General features: G+C 44.3%; 1 protein-coding gene across 4 annotated transcripts in view; it reads left to right on the forward strand.

The window, feature by feature from the left end:
• Positions 1–1,524: 1,524 nt before the first annotated feature.
• The window catches only part of LOC124025296 (E3 ubiquitin-protein ligase RNF123), a 236,401-nt gene continuing 212,850 nt past the window's right edge, over positions 1,525–25,075 (forward strand). For 2 of the 4 annotated variants that reach the window (XM_046338860.1, XM_046338863.1), the window contains exons 1-16: positions 1,525–1,700; positions 2,892–3,035; positions 4,175–4,262; positions 7,208–7,287; positions 9,985–10,082; positions 10,547–10,601; positions 10,745–10,830; positions 11,512–11,598; positions 11,703–11,770; positions 11,952–12,192; positions 12,545–12,649; positions 18,667–18,792; positions 19,088–19,180; positions 23,383–23,456; positions 24,041–24,158; positions 24,526–24,616. In XM_046338860.1, coding sequence (XP_046194816.1) covers positions 2,951–3,035; positions 4,175–4,262; positions 7,208–7,287; positions 9,985–10,082; positions 10,547–10,601; positions 10,745–10,830; positions 11,512–11,598; positions 11,703–11,770; positions 11,952–12,192; positions 12,545–12,649; positions 18,667–18,792; positions 19,088–19,180; positions 23,383–23,456; positions 24,041–24,158; positions 24,526–24,616 — 1,495 coding nt within the window. In that variant the 5' untranslated portion in view covers positions 1,525–1,700; positions 2,892–2,950. Of the gene's footprint in view, positions 1,701–1,745; positions 2,006–2,891; positions 3,036–4,174; positions 4,263–7,207; positions 7,288–9,984; positions 10,083–10,546; positions 10,602–10,744; positions 10,831–11,511; positions 11,599–11,702; positions 11,771–11,951; positions 12,193–12,544; positions 12,650–18,666; positions 18,793–19,087; positions 19,181–23,382; positions 23,457–24,040; positions 24,159–24,525; positions 24,617–25,075 lie in introns of those variants that run through there. The other 2 variants (XM_046338861.1, XM_046338862.1) reach the window with 2 other exon arrangements.

The raw sequence follows: 25,075 nt of genomic DNA on the forward strand, positions 1-25,075 counted from the left end.
TGTAGCCAGCACACCATAAACAATCGTACCTCTGGGCTGACAATAACTACAATGTTGTTTCCTACTGAACGCGTTCCTGTGTTGTATTGGATAATGGATAAAAACAGGAAGGACTACCTTAGCCCTTGATCATGACTGACAGTTCTATTCTATTATAAAATAAGAGTCCTTGGACGAAGGCACATTCTGTACGGGAGAGTTTTGTCAAAGAGTTCCGACGCTCGGTCTGAACATTTAATGAGCATCGTTTTGCGGTACGGTTTTGGAAGCATAAGGACTTAATCTTTCATTTAAGCAAGAAGGCTAAATTCATACACACCTTTTATAGGGTTCCCACACGGCCGTATCTCCATTTAAGCACTAGTTTAGGGAAAAGATACGGAGGACAGAGTGGACCTGTGCTAGTTAGTTATCAGTGTCTCCGAACAGCTGTGTGTAAATGGAAGATGACGGTGTTGTCACTGAAAAATACTGTCGGGAGTTTTGTTAAGTGGTACTGTTGGTACTGTTTTTGGAAGCGTAAGGACCTTATCTTTAAAAAAATAAAAGTTGAACTGATACACACTGTTTTTAGGGTTAGCGTTCCCACAATGCCATATTTCCATGTTACAGAGCTTGTTTACGGAAGACCGAGTGGACTACCTGTGCTAATTAGATAGCTTCATCTCGGACTACCTGTGCTAATTAGATAGCTTCATCTCGGACTACCTGTGCTAATTAGATAGCTTCATCTCCTGTGTGTAAACGATGGACGCCACAAACGTGTTGTCACTATAAAATATGGTCGGATGCAACTGTGTTAAAACAGTGTAAGTGTATTTTGAAATTGTGAAATTATTTTTGGACGTGATATGAAAGTAGAGGGATTTATTTTTCTAGAACCGTGCCGCAATTGGGAATCGTTTCACGTTTAGACCGAGTGTTTTGTCTGTTCTGGCTTCCAGGGCCACTTCACCTTTAACAGAACATGTTAGGTCCTTGGACTAAGGAAAAACATTGGGCTTATTATAGTCAGTCCATTATTGGGCTATGAAATGCCATGTCCCATGTAAGATGGCACATTTTAACTTGTCATATTTTAACTTTTGTAATGTGTCTGTTTGGAATTCAAAATGTGCTATTTTTTTTTCAATAGTAAATATGCTACATATGTGAAATATACTGTATGCATATAATGATTTGTGACAATCTGCCAATGTAATAAAATAACTGATGTAATTCGCTTCATACGTAATCTTAACTTGCTTGATTTCTGTAGCCAATTTAGTGATAATATGCATTTTGAGTAAATTTGTGGGAGACGGGTCATATTGGTTTTGGGTATATGGGTTGCCGAATTAGTACCAGTATTTTAAGTATATTTAGTAGCTTGTGCAAAATATATAACAAATGGCAACAACACTTACCTACCATACACCACACCACCGGGTCATTTTTTGACCACTATCTACTACCCCGACGGAATATATATATCTCATTATCCCATTCGCGTTCCGCAATGAGATCTATTTTGGACCATCTGGTACTCCGTGACTCCGAATCGCTTGACAATAATAGGATTGTTAAACATTTTAAAAAGAGGGGAAGTGATGGTCTGGGTGCAATAACAGCACATTTTTTTGTTGTTGTCCAAAAGAGCATAATTGATATTTAAATTTTAAATTTAATATTTTTTTTTTGAGTTCTTGAAAGGGAACCGGGTAAGTGTTCAAAACCAGACAGTTTTACTTATGATGGTTGTCACTGGCCCGTGTAACCAAGGGTTGATCGTGTACTGCAAATATAACCGAGAACAAGATCGTTATATAATCATAGGCTAAAGTACTTTAATCAGTCACTCCATTTGACATGTTTGGGTATTCACATAGCTACTGTAGCTCGTTTATTTGATTGAGATGTGAGTGTTATTTTTTGTTGTTGTTGTGCACAATCCTTAGCAACTAGCTAGCAAGCTAACGTTGTTTTTGCAACCCTGGATACAACACCTGGCTAACTTAGCAACTAGGTACAATAACTTTAACGTGTAATATATTTGCACTACGGTCGTGATTTGGTTAGCTTGGCTATAAAAGTCATTTTTAGTTTTAGCTACCTGTTCACGTTGCACCAGGCAGTTACTTAGCTTGGCTCATTGGCTAGCTAACGTTAGCAAGCTTGCTAGTTAGCAACAGTAGCCTCTCCTCAGGCTGAAAGGTGCTGCTTTCCTTGCTAGTTAGCAACAGTAGCCTCTCCTCAGGCTGAAAGGTGCTGCTTGCCTTGCTAGTTAGCAACAGTAGCCTCTCCTCAGGCTGAAAGGTGCTGCTTGCCTTGCTAGTTAGCAACAGTAGCCTCTCCTCAGGCTGAAAGGTGCTGCTTGCCTTGCTAGTTAGCAAGCTAACGTTAATGAACGTTACTGGTATTGTCTTGTACGGTGTGTCTGTCTACGCCCTATTCTGCTCTTACACACCTGCTGTGTACGTACGCGTTGTATACACTCCGATACACAATTGTATTGCATTGTAGTACAGGTTAACAGGAAACGTTACTGCTCTCAATTCCACATACGTAGCTACCGAGTTAATATAACAACATTGTCAACTCCATTCCATGCAAAGCTATGGCATTGGGAATACGATGTTAACTAACTTCGAGTAGAGCAAATGTTTAGTCGGTGTCACCCAACCCAGGCGCAGTTCCCAGCAGCTCCTCTTTATGAGAGCATTATTTATGCATGCAGGATGTTCGACCCAAATGCCACCCTATTCCCTATAACAGTGCACTCCTTTTGCCCATAGTCCCGCCGTCCGTAGTGCAATATAAAGGGAGTAGGGTGCCGTTTCAGACGCACAATGTATGTTTTTTCTCAGTATGCAACAAGGTGGTTCATTATGAGTGTGGTGGTCTTTTCCTAGCCGTGCATGGGTCAACGTCGGCAGGTAAACCCATCTCCTGACCAACCCACTGAGGCAGAATGAGTTCTAAGGGGGGAGGAAGCACAGCTCTGACCCGACGAAACTACAGACTGGCCTCCGACACAGACAAGCCCAAAGTCACAGGTGAGGAGATGGGGGAGCAGGAATGAGTGGCGAGAGGACAAGGGAGGGATGGATGGATGGCTGGGCAAAAGTCAAGTCAGGTGAGGAGTGGAACAGATGGAGGAAAAATGAGGTTTTTAAATGAGAGGAGGGATTGGTGGATAGATAGACAGGTGAAAGGACAGACAGGAGCCTGGTCCCAGATCTGTTTTTGTTGTCATGCCAACTCCTATGGTCATTGTTTTCAGGTGAATATGACTATTGGAGTTGACAAGACAGCTGATCAGATACTGTTCTGGAACCAGCCTAGTAGACCTCCATCTTGTTCTCACATTCTTTCCCCATTGGACTTGGTCTCTGTCTTTCTCAGGTATTGTTAGAACACTGAGTGGCTCTATTATACACCAACATATTCTGTCTTGTTTATTGTGGTCGGCACCATTTTCAACAGGTCAAATTCCTGGTACATTTACTTGGAGGATAAAGGTTATTCTGTCCCCTCTCTCTCTCTCTGTCCCCTCTCTCTCTCTCTGTCCCCTCTCTCTCTCTGTCCCCTCTCTCTCTCTGTGCCCCCCTCTCTCTCTCTCTGTCCCCCTCTCTCTCTCTCTGTCCCCCTCTCTCTCTCTCTGTCCCCCCTCTCTCTCTGTCTCTCTGTCCCCCTCTCTCTCTCTCTGTCCCCCCTCTCTGTCTCTCTCTCTCTGTCCCCCCCCCTCTCTCTCTCTCTGTCCCCTCTCTCTCTGTCTCTCTCTCTCTGTCCCCTCTCTCTCTCTCTGTCCCCTCTCTCTCTCTCTCTGTCCCCTCTCTCTCTCTCTCTGTCCCCTCCTCTCTCTCTGTCCCCCTCTCTCTCTCTCTCTGTCTCCCTCTCTGTCTCTCTCTCTGTCCCCTCTCTCTCTGTCCCCTCTCTCTCTCCCTCTCTCTCTCTCTCTGTCCCCCCTCTCTCTCTCTCTCTCTCTGTCCCCTCTCTCTCTCTCTGTCCCTCTCTCTCTCTGTCCCTCTCTCTCTCTCTCTCTCTCTCTCTGTCTCTCTCTCTCTCTCTGTCTCCTCTCTCTCTCTCTCTCTCTCTCTGTCCCCTCTCTCTCTCTCTCTCTGTCCCCTCTCTCTCTCTGTCCCCTCTCTCTCTCTCTCTCTCTCTCTCTCTCTCTCTCTGTCCCCTCTCTCAGGTCTTGTGAATGAGAAATTACTGAGTGACTACCTACACCATGTATTTCCTGCCTCTCACCTTCCACGCCCCCCACTGGCTTCCCTCAGGTATCTGTCTGACTCTTGTCTACAACTCTTTGGTTCAACCAATGTCTACTACTCTCAGAGGGGAGGTTTCCCCGGACACAGATCAAGCCTAGTCTTGGACTAAAAAACTATTTAAATGGAGATTCCCACTTGAGCATACTTTTTTAGTCTAGGATTAGGCTTAATCTGTGTCTGGGAAACTGGACTTTGTAGTGTGTTTATGCTTTTGGTTGTGATGCGTGTACCATAGAAATTAAATCTATGGTGTCTTTGATTCTATTTCTCTCTCTGTGTGTGTGTGTGTGTGTGTGTGTGTGTGTGTGTGTGTGTGTGTGTGTGTGTGTGTGTGTGTAAGGAAATACGCTACATCAACAGATGCTATTCAGTGTTTATTTCTCTATGACCTTAGATTTCAGTGATCCTGCAATGTCTCTTAATAACAAACCATATTACCACACCATGTGGCATGGTGCCCTTCCTGGCTGCAATCTCAGTCTGTGTCTCAAATGACACCCGCCTATTCAACAGGATGCTATTCAGTGTTTACCGTGGGCTCTGGGGCCATATCTCAGCGTAGGGGTGCTGTTCTAGGATAACAAACCCCCCACACCTTTCTTTCTGCATGGGCCCTTGTGGTGGTGGATCTCAGTCTGTGTCTCAATGACACTAGAGAATTTAAGGCCCTTATTTTGGTGGCATAAATAAATGTTTGCATTTTTATGCCAGTTTTCTGAAATTTTAATTTTCTGCAATTCTATGCATTTTGCCATGGCTTTTGCTCAAGCATATCAATCAATACTGCTAAATTGATTGTTTTTGGAGTTTTCAATTCTCCCTGACTGTGTAACTTCTATTTTGGTAATGGCTAGTTCTCAAAGTTTATATTATAAAAAAACACATATAGGTCGATTTAAATTTCTGTATATTTTTGTATTTTTTTTTTACCTCCCCATTTCCGTGGTTTCCAATTGGTAGTTAGTCTTGTCTCATCGCTGCAACTCCCGTACGGACTCGGGAGAGACGATGGTCGAGTCCCGTGCGTGCTTCGAAACAACCCAACCAAGCTGCACTGCTTCTTTGACACAATACTCACTTAAGCCACTCACTTAAGCCAGTCACACCAATGTGTCGGGGGAAACACCGGGCAACCGTGTCAGCGTGTACTGCGCCCGGCCTGCCACAGGAGTCACTAGAGCGCGATGGGACAAGGACATCCCTGCCTGCCAAACCCTCCCCTAACCCTGACGACGCTGGGCCAATTGTGTGCCTCCCCCATATGGTTCCTGTTCCCATGTGGTTCATTCCTGGTTGCGGCCGGCTGCGACAGAGCCTGGACTCGGACCCAGAATCTCTAGTGGCACAGCTAGCACAGCGATGCAGTGTCTTGGACCACTGCGCCACTCGGGAGGCCCACCTTGGTCAAATTCTCCATACTTAAAAAAAAGAAGTTTTTTAAAGTTTACACACTGAAGTGTTTTTTTCCATCCTGAAAATGTATAATACAATTATCATTATTTTATTTTAACTGTTCGGATAAAGGCGACCCGATTAAAAAAAAAAAAAACGCTTATGCGGATTTCAATAGTAGAAAAAAAATCCCTGCTCTAAAAGGCAAAACTGATCTTAAATCAGCACTTAGACACTTGATACTTCTGGCCCCAGGTCACTGCGTAGGGATTAGAGTGACATTTGTGTTGTAACCCCAGTCCTTTTCCAGTTTGCTGTCAAAGCAGCCTCGTGGTGCTATGTGTTGGGATGAAGCAACAGTTTTAGATGTTGAAAGTAACATTGATGTGTGTGGCATCATAGAGGCGTGGAGCAACTGATCCACGTCTCCACCGAACTTCAAATAGTATTCGTTTTCGTTTCAAGTCTTTGTTTTATTTTTATAACCTTGCTGAATTGAGTTTAAACCTGGCACAATGGAGCTAATGGAAATGGTCCCAAGAGTGCGAACCTCGGCTACCTCGTTCCATCTGGCTATCAAGCGAAAGCAAACGCTCCCAAGTAAAAAATAAATTGGGGGGGGGGGAAACGGATACAGTTTGAACCCATGTGTCCCCATTCCCCACTAGTCCAGGGGGCTCAGTGTCGGGTTCCCCCCCACCCACGCCACGGCTCTATAGATAGGGTATGAAGACAGACCAGGAGGAAAGATGAACTGCCTCTAACACTACTTGTTGATGAGGATACGTTGGGATGGCTTTTTGGGATCTTGTTCTCTGTGTCCCTCGCAATTCCTGCATAGATAAAGGTTAAAGAAGATAATGTCACGAATTCAACAAGAGAACAGCTGTGAAATGGTCAGATGGATACAAAGTGAAGGGAGGGCCAGAACATAATGTTTGGGAACGATTTGGTGAAGTGGTAAAAGAGATTGATGTGTGATTATTTAACCAGGCAAGTCAGTTAAGAACGAATTCTTATTTTCAATGACGGCCTAGGAACAGTGGGTTAACTGCCTTGTTCGGAGGCAGAACGACAGATTTGTACAGGACCAAACAGCTGACCTGCGAATCACTAGTCACCAGCATGACTGTGTGCTTACTAAGTTTATAGTGTTTTAAATTAGGTGGGACAACTTTTTTTTTCACAGATCACTTGAAAATTAATATGTGAAAATATTACCATCAAACCCTTGACTAGTTGATTCAGGTGTGCCAGTTCAGGGCTACGATAAAACTGAAACATCTGGCGGGGGGGGGGGGTCTCTGTGGAAAGGTTTGGTTTCACTAACACTTTTATAGAACGATCTACAGTAAGTACTTGGACCCCCCCCAAAAAATATTGTCAACGAAACGTGTCAGAAATGCACTTTTGAAAGGATCTAAGCTCTCTTCCGGAACCTTCCTTTACTAATAAAATAAAATGAGTACATTCAACCACAAACCGATAAAACCACTATAAACCACTATCGGGCCAAGAAGGGGGTGAATGTTGTCTGATGGTTGTTTTTCCATCCTTAGGAAACCTCTGGGCTTCCAGGACCTGGGTGCTCATCTGGAGAGGCTGCTAACTGAGGGAGAGCCTACTGAGGACACCAGAGGTCTACACACACACACACACACACACACACACACACACACACACACACACACACACACACACACACACACACACACACACACACACACACACACACACACACACACACACACACACACACACAATTATACTGAGGACACCAGAGGTGTATACACACACACTATTATACTGAGGACACCAGAGGTGTATACACACACACTATTATACTGAGGACACCAGAGGTGTACACACACACACACACACACACACACACACACACACACACACACACACACACACACACACACACACTATTATACTGAGGACACACACACACTATTATACTGAGGACACACACACACACACACTATTATACTGAGGACACCAGAGGTGTACACACACACACACACACACACTATTATACTGAGGACACCAGAGGTGCACACACACACACTATTCTACTGAGGACACCAGACACACACACACACACACACACACACACACACACACACACACACACACACACACACACACACACACACACACACACACACACACACACACACACTATTATACTGACACACACACACACACACACACACACACTATTATACTGAGGACACACACACACACACACTATTATACTGAGGACACACACACACACACACTATTATACTGAGGACACACACACACACACACACACTATTATACTGAGGACACCAGAGGTGTACACACACACACACACACACACACACACACACACACACACACACACACACACACACACACACACACACACACACACACACACACACACACACACACACACACACACTATTATACTGAGGACACCAGAGGTGTACACACACACACTATTCTACTGAGGACACCAGAGGTGTACACACACACTATTCTACTGAGGACACCACACACACACACACACACACACACACACACACACACACACACACACACACACACACACACACACACACACACACACACACACACTATTATACCGAGGACACCAGAGGTGTATACACACACACTATTATACTGAGGACACCAGAGGTGTATACACACACACACACTATTCTACTGAGGACACCAGACCCATATGTTCATAAAGCTATCAGTTTGTGTTTATGGTGTAAAGACTATTGTCCTCTCCACCCTAGCCGGTGGCATTTATTTATGAAGTCATTGGATTGCAATTAAACCCCCCCCCTCCCCAAAAAAAAGAACACTTATGGAATCATGTAGTAACCAAAACAAGTGTTAAACAAATCCAAATATATTTGAGATTTTTCAAAGTAGCCACCATTTGCCTCGATGACAGCTTTGCACTCTTGGCATTCTCTCAACCAGCTTCACTTGGAATGCTTTTCCAACAGTCTTGAAAGAGTTCCCACATTCTGAGCACTTGTTGGCTGCTTGTCCTTCACTCTGCAGTCCAATTCATCCCAAACCATCTCAATTGGGTTGAGGTCAGGTGATTGTGGAGGCCAGGTCATCTGATGCAGCACTCCATCACTCACCTTCTTGGTCAAATAGTCCTTACACAGCCTGGAGGTGTGTTTGGTCATTGTCCTGTTGAAAAACAAACGATAATCCCACTAAGCACAAACCAGATGGGATGGCGTATCACTGCAGAATGATGTGGTAGCCATGCTGGTTAAGTGTGCCTTGCATTCTAAATAAATCACCAACAGTATCACCAGCAACACACCATCACACCTCCTCCTCCATGCTTCACGGTGGAAACCATAGATGTGGAGATAATCTGTTCACCTACTCTGTGTCTCACAAAGACACAGCGGTTGGAACCAAAAATCTCAAATTTAGACTCCTCAGACCAAACGACAGCTCGTGTTTCTTGGCCCAAGCAAGTCTCTTCTTCTTATTGATGTCTTTTAGTAGTGGTTTCTTTGCAGCAATTTGACCATGAAGGCTTGATTCACACAGTCTCCTCTGAACAGTTGATGTTGAGATGTGTTTGTTACTTGATCTCTGTGAGGTGCTATCTGTGGTGCTGTTAATTGCCCATTTTTAAGGCTGTAAATGAATGAATTTATCCACTGCAGTAGATGTAACTCTGGGTCTTCCTTTCTTGTGGCGGCCCTCATGAGACCCGGTTTCATCATAGCGCTGGATGGTTTTTGCAACTGCTCTTGAAGAAACTTTGAAAGTTTTTGAAATGTTCCCCATTAACTGACCTTCATGTCTTAAAGTAATGACGGACTGTCATTTCTCTTTGCTTATTTGAGCTGTTCTTGTCATTATATGGACTTTGTCTTTTACCAAATAGTGCTATCTTCTGTGTACCACCCCTACCTTGTCACAACGCAACTGCTTGGCTCAAACTCGTTAATAAGGAAAGAAATTCCACAAATACGTTTAAAAAAAGACACCTGTTGAAATTGAAATGCATTCCAGGTGACTACCTTATGAAGCTGGTTGAGAGAATGCCAAGTGTACAAAGCTGTCATCCATGCAAAGGGTGGCTACTTTGAAGAATCTAAAATTATATTTTGATTTGTTAAAATATGTGAGTTATTTCATAGATTTGGTGTCTTCACTATTATTCAACAATGTACAAAATAGTTTTTTAAAAATAAATAAAGAATAACCCTTGAATGAGTAGATGTGTCAGAACTTTTGACTGGTGCTGTACATGGCCCTTACCAAACTGATACTAGAGCCTGTCCTCGTCCTCCAGATCAGCCAGTGGATGGTTGTCTAGGTCCTCAGACCGTGGTCCTGGATCACACCAGTGGCTTCGAGGGCCTCCTGTTCGTGGATGATGATCTGCTGGGGGTGAGAAACATCGCATTGGGGTTGGGCTCAGTGGGTAGAGCGTGGCGCTTGCAACGCCAGGGTTATGGGTTCCTGAAATCCCACAGGGGGACCGTTATGAAAATGTATGCTGTCAAAATGTAAATTGCTCTGAATAAGAGTGTCTGCTAAATGATACAATGATTGGATTGACTAGAATTTTAGAATACATTTACTAGAATTTTGGAATACATTTACTAGAATTTTGGAATACATTTACTAGAATTTTGGAATACATTTACTAGAATTTTGGAATACGTTTACTAGAATATTAGAAATTTTGGAATACGTTCTAAGAATCGATTGCTAGAATTTTGGAATACGTTTACTGATCTAGAATCATTTTAGAATGCATTTGAATACCTGAATTGAAAAATCTGTTTTTGTTTTTTTCCCTTCCATATGTTGTCACTGTTTGGTCATTGTTTTTTTTTTCTTCTTTCCAGGTCATAGGTCATAGCAATTTCAGTTCCATTAGAGCTACTACCTGTGTATACAGAGGTAAATGCTTCAGAATCAAGACAATTCTACACTATCATATTTTCACTGAATGTACAGATCTTAATATAAAAAATAAAAATCAGACAAATCTCATGTTGGTACAGAAGCATGGTAACGTTGACTACTGTTACCATGGATTCCAGGGAAATGGGCGTACGAGGTGCTGATCTCGTCACAGGGCCTGATGCAGATAGGATGGTGCACTCTGAACTGCAGGTTCAACCAGGAGGTAAGATCGTTCTTATAACCAGAAACGTATGCTGAGGCACTGATAGGGTGGTGCACTGTGACAACCTGGAGGTACAGTAGGGGCACTGTGACAAACTGTGACAAATCAATTCTCTGGCAACAAGTTTGGTGGACATTCCTGCAGTCAGCATGCCAATTGCACGCTTCTAATTGCGACATCGGTGGCGTTGTCTGACACAACTGCACATTTTATCGTGGCCTTTTATTGTCCCCAGCACAAGGCGCACCTGTGTAATGATCATGCTTCAGTTTCTTGATATGTCACAACTGTCAGGTGGATGAATTTATATGGGCAAAGGAGAAATGCTCACTAACAGGGATGTAAACAAATGTTTGCACAAACTGAGCAAAATAAGCTTTTTGTGCATATTGAACATTTCTGGGCTCATTTGCTCATTTTTCAGGTCATGAAACATGGGACCAACTCTTTTTATATGTTGTGTTCAGCATATGTTTTGTCTTTCATCGGGAGGGTGTGTATAGCACAGGAGGCTGGTGGTACCTTAGTTGGGGAGGAGGGAATAGAATCAAACACGTTGTTCCATGAGTTTGATGCCATTCCATTCACTCTGTTCCAGCCATTCTTATGAGCCGTCCTCCCCTCAGCAGCCTCCGCTGGTGTACAGTGGTACTTTAATGTGTGTTTTCTCTCTTTTATCAGGAAGGTGTGGGTGACACTCCAGACTCGTACGCTTACGATGGAAACCGAGTCAGGAAGTGGAACGTAACGACCACTAACTATGGCAAGGTGAGAAGATCACAATGGTTCATCAAGCTCAACGTTTTTATTATGGGGTCGTGTGCTAGCTAATGTAGCGAATGTAATGTCCTGACGTGTTTCTTGTTTTGTAGTCATGGGCCGCCGGAGACATAGTGAGCTGTTTGATAGACCTTGACGAGGGAACCATCACATTCTGTCTGTAAGTTATCACTGTTTTCTAATCACATTTTTGTGATGTTTTATTTTGTTTCCTGCCTGTTTGTTTGAATTTTTTACCTGCTCGTTTACTGTATTCTCATGTTTTGATATATTGTCATGTTAATTTCTTTTGTATAATGGATATTAAAGTAGCTTTTATTCTCTTCTCTTCCCTCTCTCAGGAATGGCCAGTCACTGGGCACAGCGTTCAGCAACATTAAGATGGGTCCGGGTGTGGCCTATTTCCCTGCTATCAGCCTGTCCTTTAAGGAGTCCGTGGCGTTCAACTTCGGCAGTCGCCCCCTCAGATACCCTGTAGAGGGCTACCTGCCCCTCCAGAACCCTCCAACTGCAGACCTGCTCAGGGCTCACAAACTGCTAGGTTATATCAAGACAGTCCTGTCTACCACCTTAGACACACAGGTAACATTGAAGGGGGTTTATCTTGGATTTCAAACATCAACAAAGCTGTCTCTTCGCTATTTTATTGTTCAACAGCTGAGGGATGGTGTAACCTCACGGGCTCAATTCTGCTTCATCGTGCAGGGTATTTACCAAACGCGATAGTATGAGTACTATGTAATTGAATACTGTTTTAAAATGGTAATTTATTAATGTGTCTAAATATGTTTCAGAAATCCCCGGTTAGAGGATTACCTGCTTATTTACCTTACTCCGGGGAATCCAATAAACCATTTACATTTGTGGAATGTTTCCAGAATTGTTTGTCCATCATATGTCGACCGTTCTCTCCCCTTTTGTCTGTTCCCAACAGGAGGAGAAGGTGCTGGAGAAAGACAGTGCCTGCTGGAGCCTACATGGAGAACCCACCACCCTAGTGACTCTGGCACACATCTTTAACTACTTTGCCCCACTTATGGTGAGTGAAGAGTCCTTGAACTTGTCTACTTTTTGATCTAATTTATTTATAAAAAGCCCTTCTTCGATCAGCTGATATATCAAGGTGCTGTACAGAAACCCAGCCTAAAAACCCCAAACAGCAAGCAATGCAGTTGTAGAAGCAGCACGGTGGCTTGGAAAAACTCCCTAGAAAAGCCAGAACCTAGGAAGAAACCTAGAGAGGAACCAGCCTATGAGGGGTGGCCAGTCCTCTTCTGGCTGTGCCAAGGTGGAGATTATAACAGAACATGGCCAAGATCTTCAAACATTCATAGATGACCAGCAGGGTGAAATAATAATAATAATCACAGTAGTTGTCGAGGGTGCAACAGGTCAGCACCTCAGGAGTAAATGTCAGTTAGCTTTTCATAGCCGATCATTCAGAGTATCTCTACCGCTCCTGCTGTCTCTAGAGAGTTGAAAACAGCAGGTCTGGGACAATCTAGCACCTCCGGTGAATGGGTCAGGGTTCCATAGCCGCAGGCAGAAGAGGAAACTGGAGCAGCAGTACGACCAGGTCGACTGGGGACAGCAATGAGTCATCAGGCCAGGGGGGAGGGGGAGACTTAAATTCACACAGGACACCAGATAAGACAGGAGAAATACTCCAGATATAACAGACTGACCCTAGCCCCCCAACACAAACTATTGCAGCATAAATACTGGAGGCCGAGACGGGATGGATCGGGAGACACTGTGGCCCCTGTCCGATGATACCCCGGACAGGGTCAAACAAACTTTGCCAAAGCACAGCCTCCACACCACTATTCAACCACCAACTTACTATCCTGAGACAAGGCCGAGTATAACCCACGAAGATCTCCTCCACGTCACGAACTCAAGTGGGGGCGCCAAACCGGACAGGAAGATCATGTCAGTGACTCAACCCACTCAAGTGACGCACCTCTCCTAGGGATGGCATGGAAGAGCACCAGTAAGCTAGTGACTCAGGCCCTGTAATAGGGTAAGAGGCAGAGAATCCCAGTGGAAAGAGGGGAACTGACCAGGCAAAGGCAGTTCGTTGCTCCAGTGCCTTTCCGTTCACCTTCATATTCCCGGGCCAGACAACACTCAATCATAGGACCTACTGAAGAGATGAGTCTTCAATAAAGACTTAAAGGTTGAGACCGAGTTTGCGTGTCTCACATAGATAGGCAGACCATTCCATAAAAAGGGAGCTCTATAGGAGAAAGCCCTGCCTCCAGCTGTTTGCTTAGAAATTATAGGGACAATAAGGAGGCCTGCGTCTTGTGACCGTAGCGTACCTGGTAGCCGGAAAGTAGAGCATTGCAGTAGTCTAACCTAGAAGTAACAAAAGCATGGATTCATTATTCAGCTTAATTTTTGGACAGAAATTTTCAGGTTTTTGCAGTGTTATGTAGATGGAAAAAAGCTGTCCTTGGAACCGTCTTGATATATTTGTCAAAAGAGAGATCAGTGTCCAGAGTAACGCCGGGGTCTTTGTTTTATTTGAGACGACTGAACAACCATCAAGATTAATTGTCAGATCCAACAGAAGATCTCTTTGTTTCTTGGGACCTAGAACTAGCATCTCTGTTTTGACAGAGTTTAAAAGTAAAACATTTGCCGCCATCCACTTCCTTATGTCTGAAACACAGGCTTCACCATGTTTCATTGAAATGTACAGCTGTGTGTCATCCGCATAGCAGTGAAAGTTAACATTATGTTTCCGAATGACATCCCCAAGAGGTAAAATATATTGTGAAAACAATAGTGGTCCTAAAACGAAGCCTTGAGGAACACCGGAATTTACAGAAGACAAAACATCCACAGAGACAAACTGATATCTTTCCGACATAAGATCTAAACCATGCCAGAACTTGTCCGTGTAGACTATTTTGGGTTTCCAGTCTCTCCCAAAAAAAACATGGTGATCGATGGCATCAAAAGCAGCACTAAGGTTTTAGAGCACGAGGACCGATGCAGAGCCTTGGTCTGATGCCATTAAAAGGTCGTATACCACCTTCACGAGTGCAGCCTCAGTGAATGAGTGATGGGGTCTACAACTAGACTGAAGTGTTTCGTTTACATGGTTTGTCTTCAGGAAGGAAGTCAGTTTTTTTTCCAAAAATGTTGAGAGGAATGGGAGATTCGATATAGACCGAAAGTTTAAAAAATATTTTCTGGGTCAGGGTTTGGCTTTTTCAAGAGGCTTTATTACTGCCACTTTTAGTGAGTTTGGTACACATCCGGTGGATAGGGAGCCGTTTATTATACTCAACATAGGAGGGCCAAGCACAGGAAGCAGTTCTTTCAGTAGTTTAGTTGGAATAGGGTCCAGTATACAGCTTGACGGTTTAGAGACTCTGATTATTTTCATCATTGTGTCAAGAGATATAGTTTTCAAATACTTGAGTGTCTCCCTTGATCCCAGGTCCTGGCAGTATTGTGCAGACTCAGGACAACTGAGCTTTGGAGAAATACGTTGATTTAAAGAATCTATAATCGGCTTCTTATTTTGCAATAAAGCATCCTTCACTCATGCTGCCTTAACATACCCTCGTAAAACTGACTATCCTACCAATCCTTGACTTCGGCGATGTCATTTGACAAAATAGCCTCCAACATTCTACTCTGCAAACTGGATGCAGTCTATCACAGTGCCATTTGTTTTGTCAACGAAGCCCCATATACTACCCACCATTGCGACCTGTATGCTCTCGTTGGCTGGCCCTCGCTTCATATTCGTCACAAAACCCCGCCTTATCTCAGCACACTGGTCACCATAGCAGCACCCATCCGTAGCACGCACTCCAGCAGGTGTATCTCACTGGTAATCCCCAAAGCCAACTCTTCTTTTGGCTGCCTTTCCTTCCAGTTCTCTGCTGCCAATGACTGGATTGAACTGCAAAATTCACTGAAGTTGGGAGACTCCTATCTCCCTCAATAACTTTAAGCACCAGCTGTCAGAGCAGCTCACAGATCACTGTTCCTGTACATAGCCCATCTGTAAATGGCCCATCCAACTACCTCATCCCCATACTGTTATTTATTTGATTTATTTTGCACCTTTGCACCCCCAGTATGTCTACTTGCACATCCATCTTCTGCACATCTACCATTCCAGTGTTTAATTGCTAAATTGTAATTACTTCACCACTATGGCCTATTTATTGCCTTACCTCCCTTATCCTACCTCATTTGCACACACTGTATATAGACTTTTTCTATTGTATTATTGACTCTGTTTTTGTTGCACTGCATTGCTTGATCTTGTCCAGGTCGCAGTTGTAAATGAGAACTTGTTCTCAACTGGCCTACCTGGTTAAATAAAGGTGTTTTCAACTGGCCTACCTGGTTAAATAAAGGTGTTCTCAACTAGCCTCCCTGGTTAAATTTACATTTACATTACATTTAAGTCATTTAGCAGACGCTCTTATCCAGAGCGACTTACAAATTGGTGCATTCACCTTATGACATCCAGTGGAACAGTCACTTTACAATAGTGCATCTAAATCTTAAAGGGGGGTGAGAAGGATTACTTATCATATCCTAGGTATTCCTTAAAGAGGTGGGGTTTCAGGTGTCTCCGGAAGGTGGTGATTGACTCCGCTGTCCTGGCGTCGTGAGGGAGTTTGTTCCACCATTGGGGGGCCAGAGCAGCGAACAGTTTTGACTGGGCTGAGCGGGAACTGTACTTCCTCAGTGGTAGGGAGGCGAGCAGGCCAGAGGTGGATGAACGCAGTGCCCTTGTTTGGGTGTAGGGCCTGATCAGAGCTTGGAGGTACTGAGGTGCCGTTCCCCTCACAGCTCCGTAGGCAAGCACCATGGTCTTGTAGGGTTGGTAAATAGACCAGTACCCGGTAATACCAGGGTTGGTAAATACACCAGTACCTGGTAATACCAGGGTTGGTAAATAGACCAGTACATGGTAATACCAGGGTTGGTAAATAGACCAGTACATGGTAATACCAGGGTTGGTAAATAGACCAGTACATGGTAATACCAGGGTTGGTAAATAGACCAGTACATGGTAATACCAGGGTTGGTAAATAGACCAGTACATGGTAATACCAGGGTTGGTAAATAGACCAGTACATGGTAATACCAGGGTTGGTAAATAGACCAGTACATGGTAATACCAGGGTTGGTAAATAGACCAGTACATGGTAATACCAGGGTTGGTAAATAGACCAGTACATGGTAATACCAGGGTTGGTAAATAGACCAGTACATGGTAATACCAGGGTTGGTAAATAGACCAGTACCTGGTAATACCAGGGTTGGTAAATAGACCAGTACATGGTAATACCAGGGTTGGTAAATAGACCAGTACATGGTAATACCAGGGTTGGTAAATAGACCAGTACATGGTAATACCATAGACCAGTACATGGTAATACCAGGGTTGGTAAATAGACCAGTACATGGTAATACCAGGGTTGGTAAATAGACCAGTACCTGGTAATACCAGGGTTGGTAAATAGACCAGTACATGGTAATACCAGGGTTGGTAAATAAAGGTGAAATAAAAAAATATGATAAGCAATAAGCATTATCACCTGAAGCCCAACTGATACAGTGTAGTGGCTATAAATAGGCTGAAGCATGGGGTTGCCCATTTATCTGCATTTACCCTATTGGGTTAATCATTAACTAGATCCCAAATGTGATATTTGAACTAGTTAGCATTATATTTATTTTATGTCCCCGAAAACACATGCAATGAACACAGTGAATATAATGTAGGCCTACCTTTTTTTAAGGGTAACTTGGGGTAACCCATCACCCGGTGGGGTAACACGTCCCCTGCCTGTACTTCTCACAGACAAAAATAAACACTTAATGTCACCATTTTCCCTCAACCCTTTCCCTGGCTGCCACTACTCTTGCTAAACTATATTATGCACTCATGCGAATTGTGGCAGTCATGTACTCAACCATACCGCTGCTAAAAACTGGGTTTTAAGGAGTTGAGAAATTGATAAAGTAAGAATGGAAATCTGGGCTCGTCTTTTTAAAATGTTTTAACCAATGCCATGAAAACTGCTATTTTCCCTACGATCGTATTGAGTTGTTGTGCGCTGTCTGAATGCATGTTTCCTTCCCTAAGGCACTCGTAACTTAAACGTGCCCGAGAGGGATATTTCTCTGGCTTAGAATGCACAACAACAAGCCGACTAGGTTAATCAACTGTTCTACTATTGGCTTGTCAGTTTGTTTCCTATTCATTACTTACATTTATGTTTGCAGAAGAAACAGCAGTAAATGTGGACTGTTTATATAGAATCTTCTAAATGCGCCTCCACAGATGAGTTTTTTTTCTTTCTCCGTATTTTTGGGGGTGTTCCCACCGTTAAATGACTGCAGCTGAAACTGGTGGACATTTTGTCCTTTTTTTGGGACAATCTGATTTGGACATTGATTCTGCAATGTGGTTCACATTGTGGTCAGTTGAAGGTATCCCAATAGGAATCTAATGGTGTTCGTTTATCTTGTGTGTTATTATTGTCTCTAGTCTCGTGTGGTATTATTGTCTCTAGTCTCGTGTGGTATTATTGTCTCTAGTCTTGTGTGTTATTATTGTCTCTAGTCTCGTGTGGTATTATTGTCTCTAGTCTCGTGTGGTATTATTGTCTCTAGTCTTGTGTGTTATTATTGTCTCTAGTCTCGTGTGGTATTATTGTCTCTAGTCTTGTGTGTTATTATTGTCTCTAGTCTCGTGTGGTATTATTGTCTCTAGTCTAGTGTGGTATTATTGTCTCTAGTCTCGTGTGTTATTATTGTCTCTAGTCTTGTGTGGTATTATTGTCTCTAGTCTCGTGTGGTATTATTGTCTCTAGTCTCGTGTGGTATTATTGTCTCTAGTCTCGTGTGGTATTATTGTCTCGTGTGTAATATGTTGAATATCTGTCTCCACAGTCACATGTTGAGGGTCCTTCTCCACAGTGTCACATGTTGAGGGTCTGTCTCCACAGTGTCACATGTTGAGGGTCTGTCTCCACAGTGTCACATGTTGAGGGTCTGTCTCCACAGTGTAAGGTGTATCTAGTAGAAGATGTGCTGATGAACTTCCTGCTGGGTATCCTGGAGGGCGGTGGCTCAGTGGACGAACACCCTCTCATCCAGCAGCTTCTGGACCTCTTCTGGCTTCTCATGGAGGTCAGTACCTACCCTCTACCCTTTACCTATAACCCTAAGGTGAGGTGAGCCTCTGGCCTAGCATGTAGCCAACGCTAGCTAGTCTTTGCTGAACATATCTCCTGCACCTGCATTTGGCCAATCCTAGTTTGAAAATATTTATCGTTTAACTCAAATGTTTGTGTAAATCATGTGTTGATGACAATGGTAGATTTGTGCAAATTAACTCAGGCATGCGTGCGCCTCTCGAGGTAGGATTGGGACCTAATGTGCAAAATGTAATCTTTTTCTGAATGCAATGACTCTGCCTGTACAGGACTACGAGGTGAATGAGTGTCTGAAGCAGCTGATGATGTCACTGCTGAGGGCCTATAGATTCTCCCCCATCATCCCAGACTTGGGCTTCCAGGTAGGATGCCACACCCACGGACCATACTCTAGCATACCTGTGGATTTACTTCCTGTCTTAGACTCCGGCCCCCACCCCCTCCATACCATACCTGGGCTGAGTTCCAAACACATAAGACACACCCTCTCCCCTCAGCTCTCAAATTAAGTGGACACTTCTGATTTACACATCATGAGGTTTATTGAGTTGACCACTTGCAGGGAAAGGAGCAAAGGAAATGTCACTCCTTTGTCCCACCGGTTGTGGTTTTCAGTCGTCATGGTACCACTGGTTGTGGTTTTCAGTCGTCATGGTACCACTGGTTGTGGTTTTCAGTCGTCATGGTAAAAAAGGTTGTGGTTTTCAGTCGTCATGGTACCACCGGTAGCGGTTTTCAGTCATGGAACCACCGGTTGTAGCGATTGTGTGTGTTGTTTATATGCTCTGCTGTCAATTATGATTGCATTTCATATCTTGGCTAGAAGACGAAGCATCCGCGGACATCGAATACTAGCCATCCGACGATATCAGGTAAATCCATAAGGACAGCGTATTAGAGTGTGATGACAGGGAAAGTTTTTTTTTTTATGCGCTAGCTAACCAAACAAAAACACCATTACATTTTACGAGACGTGTTTGTGCCATCATGCATTAGTAGCACCGTCTATAACTGATTTACGTTTAGTTTTTACTTACACCTGTACGTTGACTTCTCCATATTGACGTTGAGGTTTTAAGTTTCGGCTGATTCTTCTTAGCGGATGTACAATCATCGCGAATTGAATTATGGGGCGTTTCAGGCCCGAAGTGAACATAATTGTACACTCGCAAACTCGATCACAAAATGAGGGCTGATGGGCTAACGTTGCCAACTTCCCCTCGCTTAGCTAATTGTTTGGGCCAACGGCAAAGATGGCCGCAGGGATTCCCCCATAAGGCTAAGTGGAGAAGGGTGTGTCCTTTTTTTTTTTTTACGTGTTTGAAGCGTAGCCCTGTAGTCATTTCCTGTCTCAGACTGAGACTAGTCCTTTGCTGCACTCTCACACATAGGTGAGTCCCATCCTGTCATGTTTGTGTTTTCACAATGTCACCGTGTAACAGCTGCAGAGGGAGAATTCTCTGTTGTGGGTCCAATGTTTTAAAATGTTTTTAAATGTTTTAAATTTAGCCTTCATTTTACCAGCTAAATTCACTGAGAAGACATTGTCATTTACAGCAATGACGTGGGGACATAGTTACAAAGGAGAGGAGGGTGGGTTAAATGAGCCAAATTGTAAGCTATGTATAACAGCAGCAGAGGGAGAGTTTTCAGGTGTGGGTCCACTGTCACACTAGTTCCTAGTTTTAGTAGTGCAATGTACAGGATACGGTGTGTACCTGTATACAGGTGTACCCTGAGTGTGCAGAACATTTAAGAACACCTGCTCGGTCCATGACGCAGTCTGACCAGGTATATCCAGGTGAAAAGCTATGATCCCTTATTGATGTCACTTGTTAAATCCATTTCAATCAGTGTAGACGAAGGGGAGAAGACGGGTTAAAGAAGGATCGTACATCAGCTAATACCTCAAAGTGCTGTACAGAAACTAAAACCTAAAACCCCAAACAGCAAGCAATGCAGGTGTAGAAGCACGGTGGCTAGGAAAAACTCCCTAGAAAGGCCAAAACCTAGGAAGAAACCTAGAGAGGAACCAGGCTATGGGGTGGGGGCTGTGCCAGGTGGAGATTATAACAGAACATGACCAAGATGTTCGTTCTAGATGACCAACAGGAGATTATAACAGAACATGACCAAGATGTTCACGTTCATAGATGGAGATTATAACAGAACATGACCAAGATGTTCAAACATTCATAGATTCAAATGTAATAATCAGGGTGTAACATGACCAGGAGTAAAGTCAGTTGCTTTTCAAGCCGATCATCTACCGCTCCTGCTGTCTCTAGAGTTGAAAACAGCAGGTCTGGGACAGGTAGCACGTCCGGTGAACAGGTCAGGGTTCCATAGCCGCAGGCAGAACAGTTGAAACTGGAGCAGCAGCACAGCCAGGTGGACTGTGGACAGCAAGAAGTCATCAGGCCAGGTAGTCCTGAGGCATGGTCCTAGGGCTCAGGTCCTGAGAGATAATTAGAGAGAGCATACTTAAACTCACACTGGACACAGGAGAAATACTCCAGATAAAACAGACGGATCCTATCCCCCCCCCGACACATAAATACTGGAGGCTGGGACAGGAAGGGTCAGGAGACTGTGGCCCCATCCGATGACACCCCTGGACAGGGCCAAACAGGCAGGATATAACCCCACCCACTTTGCCAAAGCACAGCCCCCACACCACTAGAGGGATATCTTCAACCACCAACTTACCATCCTGAGACAAGGCTGAGTATAGCCCACAAAGATCTCCGCCATGGCACAACCCAAGGGGGGGGGGGGGCAACACAGACAGGAAGACTGGTCTGTGACTCAACCCACTGAAGTGACGCACCCCTCCCGGGGACGGTATGAAAGAGCCCCAGTAAGCCAGTGACTCAGCCCCTGTAATAGGGTTCGAGGCAGAGAATCCCAGTGGAAAGAGGGGAACTGGCCAGGCAGAGACAGCAAGGGCAGTTCATTGCTCCCAGTGCCTTTCCGTTCACCTTCACACTCCTGGGCCAGACTACACTCAATCATATGATGAGTCTTCAATAAAGATGAGATGAGTCATGGATAGTCTGTAGTCCTTGCATCATGCAATGCGGAGTCTGAGTTGTCGAACATCAATTCAAGTTTGAGTCTGTAGTGGCTCTATGCGTCCCTAATGGATTTGTGGAGCTCGTACCTGCTTGCCTTGAACGCGTCGCTCCACCGAGTCAGCAGAACAAACCCTGATGACATTGAATGCTGCAATGCCTCTCAGCATGGTATGGATATCTCCGTACATCCAGGGTTTTTGGTTGGGGTATGTCCGGTTCATGATGATGATGATGACTATTATTGTGGGCACATCATCAACACATTTCCTATTGAAGCCTGTGACTGGCAACATATATTCCTCAATGTGGATGGATGAGTCCTGGGTGGATTAATATTTTTGAACATATTCCAGTCAGCTTTCTCAAATCAATCCTACAGCATTGAGCCTACCTGCCTCTTCTGTCCAGGGCCTCAATTTTCACAACTTTGGACCTGTGCCCTATGTTGCCCTAGTCAAAGTAGTGCACTCGGTAGGGAATAGGGTGTCATTTGAAACACATGAAGGACACAGAGGAGGAGATGATAAACAGTCTATCAGATATCACCTTGGTGTCATATCCATAGTTGGTTAATTCAAAAAGTACCTCGTAAATTAAAAAATAAATAATTTACGACGTTGATGTTTAACCTTAGATGCGTCACAGGAGCAGCTGTGTTTGAAGGAGTTGGGTGTCTTTCAGTTTGTCCTTGTCATTGAGCAGAGCAGAGAGAGAGAGAGAGAGTGTGTGTGTGTGTGTGTGTGTGTTAGGAGTAGGATCTGTTTCATTTCGTCCTTGTCACATTTAGCAGAGGAGAGCTTGTTGAGGTTACAATCTGAGAGAGGTGGTTAAAAATGTCCAGCAGCTCTGCTGTTATTTACTGGGGTGGGTGGGAGTGGTTTCTTAATACATTTACCGGTACTCCTAACATTCATGCTTTCCCCCCGGTACATCACAATCCGCATCCATCGAAATATTTTAAACAGTCCATAAAGCACTCAGGACGGCCCCCACTGGGGGTGGGTGGGTCCTGGGGGTTGAGAGTGGGTGGATCATGGGGGTGGGTGGGTCCTGTGGGGGTGGGTGGGTCCTGTGGGTTGAGAGTGGGTGGATCTTGGGGAGTGGGTGGGTCCTGTGGGGTGGGTGGGTCCTGTGGGGTGGGTGGGTCCTGGGTGTTGAGAGTGGGTGGATCCTGGGGAGTGGGTGGGTCCTGTGGGGTGGGTGGGTCCTGGGGAGTGGGTGGGTCCTGTGGGGTGGGTGGGTGGGTCCTGTGGGTTTGGGGTGTGTATATTCAATGTATTGTAATGGTAATTGTGACTGCATATGACTTGTGGTCCTTCTGTAGCTCAGTTGGTAGAGCATGGCGCTTGTAACGCCAGGGTAGTGGGTTCGATCCCCGGGACCACCCATACGTAGAATGTATGCACACATGACTGTAAGTCGCTTTGGATAAAAGCGTCTGCTAAATGGCATATATTACTTGTAATTTGTCTTCTGACTTTCTCCAGATTCACTACCTTCGTTTGACGACAGCTATTCTGCGCCATGAGAAGTCCAGGAAGTATCTGCTCAGCAATGTTCTATATCCTTTCATTGGTTAATGAAGTGCTTATTATGCTTCATAATTTTTTATTTTTTTATTTTTTTTATTTTACCTTTATTTAACCAGGCAAGTCAGTTAAGAACACATTCTTATTTTCAATGACGGCCTGGGAACAGTGGGTTAACTGCCTGTTCAGTGGCAGAACGACAGATTTGTACCTTGTCAGCTCGGGGTTTGAACTCGCAACCTTCTGGTTACTAGTCCAACGCTCTAACCACTAGGCTACGCTAAGTGGTTATGAACTTGCGATGCATGAGTTTGAGACAGTGTAGTTAGTTATCTCATCAATTTTAAATGCTCTTTAGTTGGTCAGGATAAGAGTCTGCCATACGACACGTCCCCTATGGCTCTGTCCTTGGACCCCTAAAACCCGTGTGAAATGTGTTTACAGTATATTTTGATTGTCTGTGTAGTCTTCAACTGTTTAATCTTGCACGCTGTGTTGCTTGATATGTGTAGGATGTTGTCGGGCGCGTGTTAGCGTGTTTGTTGGGCGCGTGTTAGCGTGTTGTCTGGTGCGTTTTTGCATGTATATAATCTGTATTATCTTTAACTCTCAACACGTTTGATGTTTTGCGCTCAGTGGTGTTCTTCTACATTAAGACTCCTCTCAGGGTGAAGGAGGCGGGACTAGAGGAACTCATCCCCACCACCTGGTGGCCCACACGCTTCGACAAAGAGGTACAGCCTATCACGGCTCTGAAAAGGATGTCATGATTTGGCTACCATTTTTTTTGTTTGTTTCAGAAGCGCATAGCATTTCTAGCTACAAAGAAAAAAAAGTGTTCTCTTGTGTAGTGCTAGGGGCACAAACCAAAAACGTGAACCCCCTTGTGATCCTGAGGACCGAGTTTAGGGAAACCCTCTGGTAGTGAAAGGGTTCCACTTGGAACTAAAAACAAATCTTTATTTTCCAGAGGGGTTTTTCCCCACGGGGACAACTAAAGAATTCTTTATGGTTATAGGTAGCACTGCTTATTTCTAAGAATGTAACAAAGTGATAACAACAAGATAATACAGTACAATCTGTCCCCTCTCGTGTGACTAGGGAAAGGAGTCTAAAGATGAGAGTGCCGAGGAGAGGCTGAGGCGCCGGGCCTACGAGAGAGGCTGTCAGAGGCTTAAGAAGAGGATCGAGGGTTAGTCATGTCCACTACAAATTCCCCATCACATTTGTCTGCCTGTCTACAGCCAGAAGGGGTTTGGGTTTCTCTCTATGTTTTCTTCCTTCCCTCCTTTTGTATGCTTCTGTTCCTGCTTCTGCTTGCTCTCTGTGGTCTAGGCCTGGTTCTGTGAAAGCTCTCTGTGGTCTAGGCCTGGTTCTGTGAAAGCTCTCTGTGGTCTAGGCCTGGTTCCGTGAAAGCTCTCTGTGGTCTAGGCCTGGTTCCGTGAAAGCTCTCTGTGGTCTAGGCCTGGTTCTGTGAAAGCTCTCTGGTCTAGGCCTGGTTCTGTGAAAGCTCGCTGGTCTAGGCCTGGTTCTGTGAAAGCTCTCTGTGGTCTAGGCCTGGTTCTGTGAAAGCTCTCTCTGGTCTAGGCCTGGTTCTGTGAAAGCTCTTTGTGACAACTGCAGATGTCAAAAAAATGTTATTATTCTGATG

The sequence above is a fragment of the Oncorhynchus gorbuscha genome, linkage group LG03, assembly GCF_021184085.1.
Source record: "Oncorhynchus gorbuscha isolate QuinsamMale2020 ecotype Even-year linkage group LG03, OgorEven_v1.0, whole genome shotgun sequence".
In the NCBI taxonomy this organism is placed as follows: Eukaryota; Metazoa; Chordata; class Actinopteri; order Salmoniformes; family Salmonidae; genus Oncorhynchus; species Oncorhynchus gorbuscha.